Consider the following 16,040-nt stretch of genomic DNA (forward strand, 5'->3'; position numbering starts at 1 on the left):
GGAATCCTCATTCCTCACAATGTTACCCATCATTTGTTATGATTCAGGTAGTCCAATGCCTTGGCCTCGTCAATAAAACAGCAGTAAACCGCTTTCTGGTACTCACTGCTTTCTGTCAAGATCTGTGCGACATCAGCAATGATAGCCCTCATTTCGTGTCCTCTTCTGACTCCAGCTGAACTTTCTAGCAGCTCCATTTTCCAAACTGGCTTCCGCACAATTTGTCTTGCACCGGGTTCCTCCTCTGTGAAACGGCGAGGGTGATCAGAAGAGCACGGGAAAGCATATTCAGCAACAATCACACCAGAAACAGTAAGGTGGTTTTGTGGCTCTCACAGGCACTGGCATACAAAAGGTGCTTGGATCCAGTGAGGTGCTCTGCCCATCTCCAGCTGGTCGATGTTGGACCTCACTTCTCCCCCCTGCAGCGTGGGATCTGCACAAGGTCCCAGTGAGCATTGAGGGAGACAGCTAGCACGAGTGAGTCCTTGGCCGTGTTTGGATCCGCAGGTGCCGTGATGCAAGCCACCACCCACAGATCTCCACCAACAGAGCAGCTGAGCTGTACCCCACGAAAGGCCATCGCCTGTTTTTGTAAATAAAACTTTCTTGGAACGCACCATGCTAATTAGTGTACATTCACTGTCGCCGCTTCCCCACTCGAACAGCAGAGTCGAGCAGTTGTGACAGAAGCTGAGTGGCCTGCAAAGTCAAAGGTCTTTCTATGTGGCCCGTTATGGAAAGTCCATGGACCCCTGGGAGAGTTAGAGCCACTCCAACTGTTATGGAACCTTCAGCTCTGGTGGCGGTGGTGTAGTGGTTAAGAGTGGAGCTGCAGCCTACAAGGTCAGCAGTTTGAAACCACCAGCCACTCCGAGGGAGAACGACAGGGCTTTCTAGCCTTGTAACGAGTGACAGCCTCGGAAACTCACATGGGCAGTTCTGCCCTCTCCGTAGTGCCATTATCAGTTGGTATCACTCAATGGCAGTGAGTTTGCCTAAGCTCCCAAGCCCCTTGGCACTCACCGTTAAAGTTAGCCTGACATAAAGTCATCTCCAACCCCTAGGTGTTAAGAATCATATAAAAGAACACGTATTCAACAGCTTCTCCATTCTAAACCCACTGCCATCAAAGTGATGTCACTCATGGTATTCCAAAGCCATCTGGGTGTCCCAGAGACCCGGCAGACTGCAGTGACTCGTGAAGAAATGGTGGTTGTTGATGCCAACCCACAGAAGCGTGGCATGACAGAGTGGAACTGCCCCAGAGGAAGGCTCAGAGGAACCCGTATAGGGCTTCCCAGATTGTAAATCTATAGAGGTGCAGACAGCTGCAGCTTTCTTCTGCAGAGTGACTGGTGGGTTTGAACTTTCAACCTTGCAGTTTGTAGTCCAATGCTCCCCTGACAGTTCTGGCAAGGTTCCATGTTAGGACTACCATTGAGTCGATTTGGGCTTATACCTACCTTTTTACGGAGCTGAAAGCCTCAACTTTATCCTGTGCAGCCCCTGGTGGGCTTGAAAAGCTGACCTTGCAGTTGGCAGCCCACTGCCTAGCCCCCTCTGCCACCAGGGCTCCTTTACTCTCTTTAGTCTCTTTGCAGTGTATTTCTTTCTTTATCTGTAAAAAGAAGAGGAAGACCTCCAAGCATTGTTGTAAGGATGTGGGAGATGGGTAAAGGAGAAACTTTGGCATCAAACAGAAAAGGGCTGCAGCCCGGGCTCTGCCCATCTCCAGCTGGGCGATGTTGGACCTCACTTCTCCCCCCTGCAGCGTGGGATCTGCACAAGGTCCCTGTGAGCATCGAGGGAGACAGCTAGCACGAGTGAGTCCTTGGCCGTGTTTGGATCCGCAGGTGCCGTGACGCAAGCCACCACCCACAGATCTCCACCAACAGAGCAGCTGAGCTGTACCCCGCTGCCTCTGCTCAGCGCCCACGGTCAGCCCTGGGTACCTCTATAATTAGCTCCATCTTGGTGCTCACAGCCTCTGACACGACTGTCACCTCCCACTCAGTTCCCCAAACCGCAGCTCTCGCTGCTGTTGAGGTATCCCTGTTGTGAAATAATCCCTGAGAACTGGAGTACAGATTAGTTCTCAACACCTTTTGAGTTGTCACAAGGAGTCCAACTCTTTTCCTTCTCTTCTGGGGTGTGCCAAAAAAAAAAAGTTAAAAAATAACAATCCTGCTGCCTCTTGGGTTGACTGAGAAAGCACGTTCCACCAAACCTCATAGACGGAGGGAAAAGGCCTCCTGTTTCTTTAAGAGACCTCCAGGGGAGGGGCGGAGACCGCCCGCGGTTTCCCCGGCTAGGCCCGCCCTCCTATGAGTGACAGGCAAACAACCCAATTGAACAAAGACATCTCGGCGTGACGGGGAAACAGAGCAATAGGAGCCCGGAACGGCCTCGAGGGGCGGGGCCCCGGGAAGGCGGGGCGGGCAGAGGCTGGAGGAGCCGCGGCGGCGAGACCCGGGCGCGGGAGCTGGGCCTAGGTGGGCATCCTGGTGAGTGAGGGGCACGTCTGGGGCCCGGGCTCGGCGGGAATGGAAGGGGAGCGGGGTCCAAGAGGCGGCGGAGGAAGAAGAAGAGGCCGGGCTGGGAGGGAGGCCAGGGGCCGGGGCCTGCCTCTGCCCTGGGACTGAGGGACTGGAGAGGCCTGAGTGGACCGCGCCCGTTCCACGGGCCCCCAGGGGGTCGCAGCCGGAGCTCGGGCGGGAGCTGAGCCCGGATCCCAGGCGGGGAAGGGGTGTCGGGAGGTTGGGGGGCAGCCGGGCGGGCCTAGCCGGGGCTGGGCCAGGCCGGGCCGGCGTGGAGGGTGGAGGGGCGTCGAGGCACTGGGAGGAGGAGAGAATGGGAAGGGGTCTGGAGGAGCCAGAGACCACATTCTCTCCTGACCTCGCCTCCTTCGCCACTGTCCATCGCCTGCCCACATGACCCGGCTGGCCCCGGAGCCCCCAAAGCATCCATTCCCCGTACACCCTAATGTCAGCTGTCGCCTGCACAGTTGCAGCATCCGCACTGGCCTGACCATAAGCCACTGTCCCACGCCTGCGTTGTGGCCACAGGGCCCTTTTCAGAGCCCTGGACACCCTACTGCTTAAAACAGCCCCACCCCTGCAGGGCCGGCTCCAGGGCCTCACCAGTCCGGACCATCAGCTGCTCCGCCAGGACTGCCACAAACCCCTTATAGCACCACTTGTTCAGTGTTCCTACCTTCCTTCCACTGGCTCCTTTGGGGTTCCTTCCCCAGATCAAGATCTTGGGAGTGAACGATTCCTACTTCTCCCAGGGCTGGGCTGGACTGGGTTGACCAAGCCAAGCCAACTCTCCATCCTCCCCATCTTTGCTCAAGCATCACTTCCCCTGCTCCCCGACTCTCCAAGTCATTTCCCCAATGTCATCACCCTAGGGTACTTCTTCACACACCTCTCACCCAGCTGCAGTTTTACATTTATTTGAGTATCCATTTCTGCCCATCTCACCAGAGGACCAGCTCTCCAGGGGGAAGACGGTGCCCATGTGGCACCATTGCCGCGCACAGGGCTGGGCACTGTAAATATGCACTAAATCAGAGGTGCTCAATCTGCCTCATGCCGTGACCCTTTCATCCAGTTCCTCGTGTGGTGGTGATCCCCCGCCCCAACCATAACATTTTCATTGCTACTTCATCACTCATTTTGCTAGTTATGAGTCGGGTGACCCCTGTGAAAGGGTCGGGCGACCCCCAAAGGGGTTGCGACCCACAGGTTGAGAGCCGCTGTACCAAATGGATGAGTGGAGAACTCGGAGGCCACATGAAGAAGGGCCTGGGAATGGCGGTCCCTGATGCCCGCCCAGGGTGGAAAGGGAGCCAATATCAGCAGTACTTTTTGTGTGCCGGGAGTATGCCCGAGTGATGTTGCCCAGTAGAAATATCATGCAAGCCACGTGTGAAAAGACAAACAAGCAGGTGAAGTTAATTTTAATAGTAATTTTAAAATAAACAAAAACACCAAACCTGCTGCCATCAAGTTGATTCTGACTCATAGTACTATAACCCTTCCCCCCTTAGGGCTGCTAATGGGTTTGAACTGCCAACTTTGAGACCAGCAACCTGACACCTAACTCACAGGGCCACCAGGGTGCCTTAATCTGCATCATATGTTTCACTTAGCCAAGTGTGCCCCCCATTCTTTTATTTCGACATAGGATCAGCGTACGCACATTTTTAATAAGCGGTTGTACCGTGTCTGTATTTTCCCCTTTGTTGTCCTTGGGATCCTGTGTGCATTTTTCACTGCCAGCCTGTCTTGGTTGGCACTGACTACATCTAGGTGTCATGACCCCAACCCCCATGAGTACTGTAGTTTGTCTGTGGGTCAATTCTGAGTCCCAGTGACCCTCTATGACAGGGTAGAACTGCTTCCTGAGGTCTCCCAGGCTGGAGGCTTTATGGGATCAGCTTGCAAAGTCTTTTCTCCTGTTTGAGTGGCTCGAGTTGGGGGGTGGTCAAAGCTCTGGCCTTTTCGCTAGTGTCCAAGCACTGCACCCCTGGACCACCAGAGCCCCTTCACATGTATCCAAACCCAACCCCAATCCATTGCTACGGAGTAGATCCGGAGTCATCAAGACTATGAGCGTGAATCCTTATGGGAACAGACAGCATTCTAGTGTTTCCCTGGCAGTTGTTGGTGGGTTTGATCTGCTGGCCTTGAGGGTAGCAGCCTCACACCTAACCCTCACACGTGTCTGCTGTTATTGTCGTTGCTAGGCTTCGGCTTCCAGCCGCCTGGGGACAACAGAAGGAAACACCATCTGGTCCTGCGCTGTTCTCACAGTCAGTTTGAGCCCAGTGCTGCAGCCACTGTGCCATTAACCCATCTCCTTGAGGGTCTTCCTCCTTGTCACTGCCCTCTACCTTACCAAGCACAATGGCCTCCTCCCGGGCTGGCCACTCCTGACAGACGGTCTCACCATCCTTGCTTCCAAGGATCATTCTGGCTATATTTCTTCCAAGGCAGATTGGTGTATTCTTTTGGCTACCCGTGGTTCTTTCGGTGTTCTTCTCCAGCACCACCATTCAAATGCATCGATTCTTGTGCGGCCTGTATTCAGTGTCCAACTTCCACATGCGTAGGCGGCGAATACAGGTACCATGGTCTGGGTCGGGCCTGCTTTGCTCCTGTGCAGCAGATTTGTGGTTTGATTTCTTGACCGCTTCTTCGATGAGCATTGATTGTGAATCCAAGCAACGTGAAATCCTCGACAACTTCAACCTTTTCTGTTTATCATGCCGTTGTCCTCTCTGTCCAGTTGTGGGTTTTCAGCACATTGAGTTGTAGCGCCTCCCTTGTATATGCCCCCTTGCACTTAATTGCTTCTGGGGGCTTTTGAGGTCATGGTTATTTTGAAAAGGAGCCCTGGTAGTGCAGAGGTTAAGCATGCAGATGCTAAAAGGAAAACTCTGTAGTTCAAACCCACCAGCAACTCTGTGAGAGCAAAATGCAGCAGTCTGCGTCTGTGAAGGTTTGCAGCCCGGGGCACCCTGTGGACACCTTGTCCTCTCCGGTCAGGATGAGTCAGAATCAGTTTGATGACAGTAAGTTTGGGTTTGGGCGTGATAGTACTACCTGCAGCTCCCTTATAGCAAAAGTAAAGCTAACAGTCACATTACCTGTTAGGAACTACCCTAGAGTTTGTGAGTGAAGGAGGCAGAATTAAGCCTTCTCCCTGCTAATCCTCACAGCCTGGTCTTTCCTGGTCCCATGCCACCACTGGAGGTGCCAGGGAAGTTTGGGGGTGCCAGGGAAGTTTGGGCCCACACTTCTGAAAAGCATTGGCATTAGTCTAGGGCAGGTTCTAGTTCATTTCCTGCAGAAGCTGTAATGTCTGGACCCATCAGGACCTGTCCAGCTGGTGTAGGGATGAGAGTATTTGGCAAGATTGAAGCGAGCCCTGCAAGGCAGCCTGTTGGCTCTGTGAGCCACTCTGCATCCCTGAGTCCCGCCGGCACGAACTCAGCCTGGAGTCTTCCCGAGAGCACCCCAGGATCTCGGGAGGAGACTTCGACACCCTGGAGTCCTGTCTCAGGGCTGAGTTGACAGCCTGGCCGGTGAGTTCACTTGCTCGTGAAGGATCTGCATTTGAGCTGCTCTGGGAATCTGAGCGGCAGTCAGCCTTCATCTTCAGGATGTTTGCAGTGTGTTTACGAAGACACGACGAGCTCACGGAGCGTGACCCGAGTTGGTGGTGTGCCAGAGGTGGTAAAGGGGCTGGCGTGGCTTAGCCACCTGACAATACCTTACTGTGTTGGATTGGAACTCTGTTAGGCTAGAGCCCCCATGGTGTAGTGGATATGCATTGTGCTAACTGCAAGATCAGCAGTTCAAAATCACCAGCCACTCCCATAAAGAGTTACATTCTCGGAAACCCACAGGGACATTTCCACCCAGTCTTCTAGGGTCAGTATGAGTCAGCATGGACTAGATAGCAGTGGGTGAGTGAGTGAGTGTCCCGGCTGTGTAGCTCACTGCAGACACTACCCAGAGGCTGCTTGGCTTATGTACTGAGGGGGCAGGCTGCCGGAGACATTGGATTTTATTTCTCCCTTAAGCATGGTCTTCTCTGAGCAAAAATTTGTTAAGGGCGTATTCTGTGCACTAGAACTGACTCTCAAACTCTCCAGGGCTCTTCAGCTAGGACCCTGTCATCATAACACAGCCCCCCGGGAGCAGTGGACTCCTTCTGTATTGATCTTCTTCCCCCGTCGTCTTCAGGCACACTCTCGTTTTGTCGTTGGCCTACCTCAACCTGGCAGGCTGGGCGGTGTTTCCTACCCAGGAAGCCGGGCTGCACTGTTTTCGCTCCTTCCTACATAGGGATTCTGCCAGGTACTTCTGCGGAAGCGCTATAGAAAGCTAACCTTCAGAAGGAGCCCTGGTGGTGCAGTGGTTAAGCACTCCGCTGCTAGCCCAAAGGTTGGTGACTCGAACCCCCCGGCAGCCTCCCATGGTTGTGGAAGGGAGCACATCTGCTTGCTTCTTGTAATTGGACTCTCCATGTCCTGTATGCACTGACGCCTTCTAATCTCATTGAGACAACTCAAAACGCAAGCTCACGGCCATTGATCGGATCGATGTGACCCAATAGGACGGTAGCACTGCCCCCTCTAGGTTTCTGAAACTAACACTTTCCGAGAGTAGCAAGCCCTTTCTTTCTCCCTCAGAGTGGCTAGTGGTTTTGAACTGCCAACCTCACAGATGCAGCCCAACTCATAACCGCTGCGCCACCAGGCTCCATTGTTGAAACAAAGAGCTTGAGAAGCCCTAGGCAAGGTGGAATTCTCTGTTGGTCATATTGTTAGTCTCTTTCAAGGACAGGGCTGGGGACTTGCTGAAGGGGGCTTGGGTGTGGAATTCAGCGGACAGCTGTGTGTTGGGCACACATGAGCCTGGCTTGGGGAGCCCCTGTCCTCAGGAGCTGTGGCCCACCCCTGGCTGTGGGTTCGGATCCCCTGGGGGCACAACCAGCATGGAGACATTCTGGTCTCGAACCCACCTCTCAGACTTTACCTGGGTGGGGGTGCCTTCGTAGGCAGATTCTGATTCGGTCACCTGGGCAGTGCTCCTGGGGTACAGATGGCACTGAGCAGCCCGGGAAGGGAACTGTGGGTCGGCAGAGCTGGGAAGGCATGGAATAAGAGGCCGCGGGAATGCGGATGAGGGTGCAGGTAATCTTGCCGGAGGTGAGAAGAATGTCTGAGGGGGCCTCAAAGTAACCGTTTGCAGCTGGAGTGCGAAGAAGGCCCAGACTCAGGAGGGCAGGGTGTGGGGGATCATGGTGGCCGGGGTTGGGTAGGGTCTGCACACGAGGACTGGCAGGAGGCGGTCCTAAAGCCAGGCTGGAACTGGAGTAGGTCCATCTTCTCAAGGCCCTCTGCCGTACGGCTGGGCAGCTCTCTGTAGATGGTGTCTAAAGGAACCCTGGTGGCGCAGTGCTTAAGCACTTGGCTGCTAACCCAAAGGTCAGTGATTCAATCGGCCGGGGTTTCTGGTGGGGGTAGGGGTGGCCTGGCCGTGTTATCCTGGGAAGTGGGTGGGGGGGTGTGCAGCCTTAGAAACCCACTGGAGCAGTTCTCTGCCCTCTAGTTGCTATGGGTCTGACTTGACGCCACCGCACGCAACTGCCAACCTCCCAGAGGGTTTCTAGACAGGATGAGACGAGACCTAGCACTTCTTGGGGTAGGTCTGAGGGGAAGAAGCCACCTCACACCTCCACCAAGAGGAGAAACTTTAGCTGCCCTTTGTGAAGGTCCCGCCCAGGGTTGTTGGACCCTGAATCCCTGCCCCCTCTTCAGGGCCTCCCTCACCTGTGGTCTGCACTAGGGGAAGTTGAGTCTCTGCTCCTAGGGGGTTTCCCAGGAAAGCCTCCACTCTGGAGATGGTGTGCGTGACCTCGAGTTGCCTTCCTGGAGGGGCTGTTTCTCTGGCCGGAAATACAGAAACCAAACTGTCCCAGGCCTCCCCCACGAAAGCAAAAGCAAAAACAGAACAGAAAGCACACAGCCACCCTCTGCCGACAACCGGAAGGGGGTGCGGAGGGGAGCCGAGCTGCTGGCTGGCCGGTGGGCTCCTTTCTGAATTCCTGCATCCTGGGAAAGGCTCTGCTTTCACATCCTTTCTGGGAAAGGACTCCTCAACCCCTGCTGTCAGACCCAGCGCCTCCAGCAGGCTCTGGGTGATTGGCAAGCTCCAAGGGAGCCCCTCTCCAGAAGGCAAGGAGGGAGCCTCCCACTGGGCCACTTTTCCTTGTTTCCCAGCTTTGCCTCCAAAAGACCTGGCTCCCATCCTCTGGCCTTTTGACAGTCCGCGTGCGGCTCTCCCACGTGGTCGCCTTTGGAGTGGTACAGATTGTCTTTGTACCTGTGCCATGCTCTCTAGAGGGTGTGATGGGGGAGGGCTGGGGAACTGGGCGGGCCACACCGCCCCTCTGGCCCTGGCCCTGGATGGGGAGCCCCCCTACTCCTGCAGTCTGGCCATGCTCTGTTGCTCCAGCACCACTGAGTGTTGGAGCAAGGGCTATTTATAACCCTGAGAATTTTGCAGTGTTTTTGAATTGCTTCGACCTAATTCCCACTCGCTTTCTCAAATGAGATGGAAGAGAGTAAGCAGGCGTGTGCTGGAAGGATTCCCTCCCTCCAAGGAGGTCTTGCCCCCCAGGAGTGTTACCTGCAGCTTCCATTCTCCGTCCTCCCTGGCTTCTCACTGTGAGGAGAAGGGCTCTGTTTTTCCTTTCCTTGACCGGGAGTCAGAGGTACTGGGTCTGATTTCCCAGCGAGACAGGTGCACTCTCGCTGCCCCCTGACCTCAGCTCCCAGGCTCTGCAGAGCCCTTGCTGTGGGGCTGCCCACCCTGCTTTCCCGTGGCTTTCGGAGAACTCCCAGCACCTGGGATCAAATTCCTGCTGTACCACTTACTGGCCACGTGACACTGGGCACGCTCCTTTGTCCTTCCGGTGCCTCAGCTTTCTCATCTATGAAGTGGTTCTGATAGCGTAGCCACACGGGGTGGCTCTGTGGACGAAATGAACCAATATGGGTAAAGCACTCAGAATAGGGCCTGGTACTTTTTGTGTATGTAAATGTTAACTGTTAATCTCATCCTTGTCATGCACAAAGTAGAACTGGTGTTGGGGTCAGAAGACCCAGACGTAGAGACCCTGATCTGATGTGCAATTTCTTTGTATTTGCGGAGGCGGGAAGGAGCCCTGGTGGTGAAGTGGGTTGTACCATGTGCTGCAAATCACAAGGCCAGCAGTTCAAAGCAACCAGCCGCCCCACAGGAGAGAGAGGAGGCTTTCTACTTTCATGAAGAGTGACAATCTTGGAAACCCTTAGGGGCAGTTCTAGTGTGTTCTATGGGGCTATTGTGAGTTGGCATCAGCTGGCTGGCAGTGAATCTGTTTTGGTGTGGTGGTGGAAGGTAGAGGGAACACAAGTTCCCAAGCCCACGTGAGCTGCATTTGCCTCACTTCACATTATTCCCCTAAAATAATGCATAAGCCGCGCACGCCAAAGAGACTGCCCCACGGGACTGTGCTATACCAAGTGATTCCTACCAAGTCGTGTAAGTGATTCGTTTTATATGCATCAGACTTAGCCAACTGGGCCCTGCTCCTCATCCACTCGGCCAGAGACGCCACCGTCTGCTCAGACCTCCCCAGCAGTTCTTTCCAGATCTGGTGTCTCTGCCGCAGGCTGGGTTTCCTTGCAATAAGCCGAAGTGCCGGCCCGCTCTATGGGAAGGCATTCTGTTGGCAAGGGTCAGGGGGATTTCTTGGCCCCCGTGTGCAGGAAGTACAACCATGGGATCTGGAAGGTCACCAGGCAGTCAGCGGCGGTGTTTCCCTCTCTTTCTGGGACTTTGCAGCTTCTGTCTCCACTGGTCCGCCCATTTCTGGATTCTTTCTTCAGCCTTCTGCAAGACTGCCGACTTTCACTTCTCCATCTGGGTGGCTCTGAGTGGCTCTGACTCGCGTGGCACCCGCTCCAGCACTAGCATGGCCTCACAGCTCCAGGGCCCACTGTCCGCCGACGCTCTTGGTCTCTGACTATCAGCTGTGGCAGGGCTGGGCCTCCCTGGTACAGATCTGGCTTCTTGGCCCCCGTGGGGAAGGATAGTCACTGAGAGAGGGTGGGGAGTGGGAGGACTGATGATCTCTTGGATAGTCCTGGTAGTTGCAGATCCCCATGCTTAAAAATGGATATGAATTTTGGGAAGTTGCCAAGAGTCATTCAGGGCTAAATGTGGTAGAGATGATCAGCCAAGGAAATGCCACACGATTGAAGTCACAATCGAGGGTACACAAACCCACTCCCCACCGCTCCAGTGGCACCAGGCGTGGAATCAACTCCGCAACAACACGTGTGGTTTATCTCCACAGATAGTCTCCAGAAAGGATCCCAGACAACCCCCCACCCCACCCCCCGCCAACCACCAAAAAAAGATTGTTTGTTGCAGGATCACTTCAGCAAAATGAGAACTCTAAGATGGTCCGGACTCCTTGAAACGTCCGTAAGTCCATGCCAGAGTCAGGACCTTGAAGCTAGAAGGCACCTTCCACTTGCTGGAGCTCAGCGCTCACAGCCTGCAGCAGCAGGAGGCTGAGACTCCGGTAAAAGGAACATGTCCACTGCCAACCAGAGACTTAGTGACCCTACTTAGAAGAAGGGTCGAGTCCCTCCTGGTTCTAATTCTGGTAGGAAGAAAATCCCTCTAGCCCACTGCTCTTTCTGTGTACACTGCCATCTACTTGTAAAAGAAGAGACCAGAGATCTAAAACTGCGGATCTCATTGTGGCGGGCAAATAAATAAAGCCACACGGTGCCGATTCTGTCTCTTGGAAATCCTAAAAGTACCAAGACTGCTGCCCTGTGATGATGGAAGTTAGAAGATGGTGTCCCTTGAAAGGCTCAGGTGTGAGGGAGTTTCCTGGGGTGATCAAAACACAGGCGGGTCCCAGATGAAGAGCGAGTTCTGTTCTCACTGACTTGGTGGCAGCAAGTTTGTTTCATTGGTGGAGCTGTCGTTAACCCTAATTTGGACGTACGCCAGAACAGTTCGGTGTGGTTCATAGCCCAACCTTTAGTCAAATGTTTGCCCTAGTGTATAGCACATAGTCTGCCTGTCTGTCCATAAAACACATTAAAGAATCACTTCCAGACAGAGTAGCGTGTCTCAGGCTTAATAGTACCTGGTCATCATAATGTGTTGATGTGTAGAACCTGATGGTTGTTATGAGCAGCAGCAGGTACCTTGCCCAGAGTTGTTCTCAGAGGATTCTAGTCTTTAAAATCTGCGACCAATCAGATACTCTACTGTAGACTTTAAACCGTGTGGTACCACTGGGTTTTAGTCCTGCTGGGTTTGGGACCTTCCCCAGCCTTGATGGTGGCAGGGCCAGAGGTGTCCTCTTTACCGCCTCACCAGACCCGTCAGTCCCAAGCACCCACTTGAGGCCCCTGCCTTCAGGAGCAAAGGAGAGAGTTTTGCTCAGGATGGGCGAAGAGTGAGCCTTGACCCAAGGGTTGGGAAGGGGAGGCTTAGGAAACCTAAGTCCAAAGTTCTGCTCAGCCAGCCCCCCAAACCTTACGGACATCCACCACTAACCCCTCGCCCCACCCTACAAAAAAAAACAACAACAACAAAACACCAGAAAGGTAAGAAAACCAACTAAATTCACTGCCATGAAGTTGACCCTGACTCCTAGAGACCCTATGAGACTGGGTAGAACTGCCCTTTGGGTTTCTGAGGCTCTAAATCTTTACAGGAGCAGAAAACCTCATCTTTCTCCCAAGGAACAACTCCTGTGTTTGATCCGCTGACCTTGTGGTTAGTAGCCCAATGCTTAACCCGAGAGCCTACAGGGCTCTCTGTTGGGTTTCCAGACACATAAAATTCATCAGGTGACCGTCCTGCCTGGAGCTGCTGGGCTGTGGATGTTTGAGGGGCTGTCATGCCACTCCTGCGACAGCAGGCACGGAAAATGGGCCCCAGTCCCCTTCCTGGCTTGGGAACGGGGTGAACTTGGGCCACTTAACCCGACTCAGCACTTCCGTGTGTCTGTTTCAAGTGGTGGCAGCAGCAGCGTGACTCTGCTCCTCAGGGAGCCCTCTGGAGACCCATGACCACGTTCTGGGGGCTAGCATTTGGCAGTGGCCTCCTGAAGCAGCCCTTGCTGGTCAGCAAATGTGAGCGATGGCGTCCCTCCTTCTGAGGCTTATGGGTGTGCCAGGACAGGGAGCTTGTCCCCTTTCCCCCAGCGAGCTCTGTGCCATACTTACCCGGCTGTAGGAACTGGCTTCTGTATTTGGACCGAAAATTGATAGCCTACACGCATAACAGCTGAGCCGCGGCCCAGCTACATATGCCCAGAGAGGCGCATCTGCAGGCATGAGAGGAGGGCAAGGGGCTTTTTCATCCAGCCAGAGGTCTTTGCTGGGCCTGTAGGCTAGGAGTGTAAATATACATTGCGTTAATCCATCAGTGCAGTGGCTGCCCTTCATCAGACCTTGGAGAGAAGGCTTGAGCGACTGCTTGGAATACCACTGAGCTAGCAGGGTTGCCTAGGATACCGGTCACATGGGCCCATCTTCCAGACTGGCCCTCAGTGATTTATTTCTCTTTATTTGGGAGAGTAGTGGGGGGGGGGGGCGGGGACTTGCAGAGCCTTGTCCTCCTCTGGAGGCCCTTTGTGTGGTGGCCCCTGGCCTGCCCACCCTTTGCCCTGGGGACTAAAATAGCACTTCCTGCCCCAGTTCTCTTCCCCATTTCTGAGCCTGCGTCCTCCTACACAGAGGAGGCTCCTCTTGCTGTCTTGGGGAGGAGGGCGGGCCGCAAGGAGTGGGGAGAAGGCAAGTGCCCACAGTGCGGTGTGCAGAAGAGACGGGAGCTGGCCCCCTCCTGAGCCGCTCAGCCCAGGGAAGTCCGTGCCTGCATATCCTTCTCTCCCGGGGCCCCAGACGGTTAGTAGTAGGCTCCCCTCCCCGTCGAAGTCTCCTGACCTGAAGTGTCGCATTGTCAGGTCGTGCCACTGGCCAAGCTCCCGATGACAGATGGGTTTGTCCGCTGAGTCGTGATCCTGCGGGGTCAAACTGAGGCGTTCCCTCCGTCCCTCTGCCAGGCCCCATCACCAGACGCTCGTGGAGAAGGACGACTTTTCCCTTTCTCCGCAGGCACCGTCGTTTGCGTGCGTGTGTCTTGGAGAGGTAGGGCTCTTCGGAAACGGCCATGCCGCCACCCTCAGACATCGTCAAAGTGGCCATCGAGTGGCCCGGTGCCAACGCTCAGCTCCTGGAAATCGACCAGGTAAGCTGCTGACATGAGGGGAGGGGTTCTCCATTGGTACTTAGACCAGTGATCGAGGGCTGCCCCCTCCCCCAGTTGTTGACAGCGAGGAAGGGAAAACCCATGTTTTTAAAAAGAAAGCAACAAGTGCTTTAAGGGAAACTTTTGCACGATTGGGAAGTTTGAAAGGGTATGGAGAAGCCTCATCAGAAACCGCGCACCTTCTGCGAAGGTGCCTCCTGCAGCACCCCAAGTGCTCTGTCTCGTGCAACTGGGCCCAGGAAGCCTGTAAAGGAGGGATGTCCCCAGGACCAGGACCACTGCACGAGGCGGGAGAGCAGCAAGGGGAAGCTGAGCTTTGGGCAGTCACCCCGGGGAAGGGCCCCCACAGGGCTTGGGCAAGGCTTCCTCTTCAGCAGGAGCTGTCCCGGGCAGCCCCTCGTGTCCGCACCTGGCTGGGCCTGAGTAATCACAGAACTCCCCCCCACCCTCTCTCTCTTTCAGAAACAACCCCTGACAGCCATCATCAAGGAAGTTTGTGATGGGTAGGTTGGAACGGCCTGTCTTTGGACAAGGCAGCTCAAGACTAGAGGGGCTTGTAACGGTCCTTCCCTTTGCTCAGGTCCCCGGTAGGGGTTTCTGTGTGTGGAGCGGGGTCTTCAGAAGTGTGGTTGACAAGGGTGACCGTAAGACCTCCTATAAATATTTGTTTTGTAAGTTCAGGAATGACCGTGACCTACACGAAGTCCTGCTAAGAGCCGAGTCCCACACTTGGTTGTCCACACGTCCTTTGGTGGTGGTAATCGGTGCCACAGGCGGCTGGCTCTTGTTTCAGCATCACAGCCTGACCCCCCATACTCACCCTTGGAGTCCCCCTCCTTTGAGCAGCCCTGCTGATAAGGACCCAGCGGCAGCTCTGGAGGAGGCCAGGGAGAATGGCTGAACGGGGCTGTATGTGTCCTTATGCACAGGTGGTCATTGCCAAACCCGGAGTACTACACCCTCCGCTATGCAGACGGCCCCCAGCTCTACATCACTGAACAGGTTAGCACTGAGGTGCAAGAGCCTCTGGAGCCCTGCTTTGGGGGAGCCTCGCAGGAGACAGACTTGTTCCCAGGCAGCTCCCGGCCTGGGTGTGGCTGAAGAGCTGCCCCTGGGCCAGATGGGTGGGGGGGGGTTCCCTTATTCCCTGGTAGCTGGAAGAATTGGTTCCCACCCCTGCCCTCCACCCCAAGAGCCTGGGAACCTCTTTGCCAACCAACAAGAAGGAGAGGAGGCCTAACGGGATCCTCCGTGCGGCTGCCGTAACCTGGACAAAGGGTTCCTGCTGACTCAAGCTGCCTACGCAGCTTTCTGGGTCCATATGCTTTCTTTCCTCCCTGTTGCTCAGACCCGCAGTGACATTAAGAATGGGACCATCCTGCAGCTGGCCGTCTCTCCGGTAGGTACCCTGCCTCCTCAGAAGCGCACTCACTTACCAAGCAGTGGAAACCACTCTGGGGGCCCGAGGGTGCGATGGTGGTGGCAGCAGGACAGAGTCACGCTGTCCCCCCGCAGGGGTGCCTGAGCGACGCGTGGTTTCTATGAGCAGATGGCCTGGTCTCTTCTCCCGCGGAGCAGCTGGTGGATCCGAACTGCCAACCTTATGTTTAGCCGCCAAGCATTTCACCGTTGTGCCACCAGGGTGCTTGGAAACGAGGGCTCTACGATGAAGGCCCGTCTGCCTTCACAGCAGAGTGGGGAGTTAGAAAATATAACACAGGCTCTTCAAAACGATGGGGAGAGAAAGTTGCTCAGGTGCTCGGGGAACATGGAAAGGGGCCTGGCTGACTCCTTCCCAGAGAAGGGCATGCTCAGCCCAGATGGTGAAGGGGAAGCAAGGGTTCACTGGAGAAGGAAGAAAACGAGCGATCGACCGCCGTGGCCCTGCGTGTGTCTGGGTAAGCGGCAGAGCTGGGTGGCTGAGGCCCTGTGGCAGCCACTGAGAGGCCAGGGAGTGAAGGGCCCTGGGGACCTGCTCACCAGTCGGAAGGCCGTGTGGGGCACTGAAGGACCTTTAAGCCGGCGACGTGTCATGTTTCAATTGATGTTTTACAACGTTTGCTTCCGTGGCAGCTGGCAGAGGCTTCGTGGTGGTAGGAAGGCCACTGAGAGGCTGATGGAGGTTGTCAGCAGCCCAGCTCGAGCAGGGTGGGAAGGCTGGGTGGGGCATCT

At 55.1% G+C, this 16,040-nt stretch overlaps 1 protein-coding gene across 2 annotated transcripts in view; it reads left to right on the forward strand.

Moving 5' to 3' along the window:
- The first annotated feature begins 2,422 nt into the window (after positions 1-2,422).
- ELMO2 (engulfment and cell motility 2) overlaps positions 2,423-16,040 on the forward strand; it is a 39,480-nt gene continuing 25,862 nt past the window's right edge. The window contains exons 1-5 of one of the 2 annotated variants that reach the window (XM_075528665.1): positions 2,423-2,507; positions 13,715-13,847; positions 14,331-14,371; positions 14,798-14,870; positions 15,217-15,267. In XM_075528665.1, coding sequence (XP_075384780.1) covers positions 13,770-13,847; positions 14,331-14,371; positions 14,798-14,870; positions 15,217-15,267 — 243 coding nt within the window. In that variant the 5' untranslated portion in view covers positions 2,423-2,507; positions 13,715-13,769. The remainder of the gene's footprint in view (positions 2,508-13,714; positions 13,848-14,330; positions 14,372-14,797; positions 14,871-15,216; positions 15,268-16,040) is intronic. The other variant, XM_075528666.1, reaches the window with a different exon arrangement.

This window comes from Tenrec ecaudatus, chromosome 12 (genome assembly GCF_050624435.1).
Source record: "Tenrec ecaudatus isolate mTenEca1 chromosome 12, mTenEca1.hap1, whole genome shotgun sequence".
NCBI lineage: Eukaryota > Metazoa > Chordata > Mammalia > Afrosoricida > Tenrecidae > Tenrec > Tenrec ecaudatus.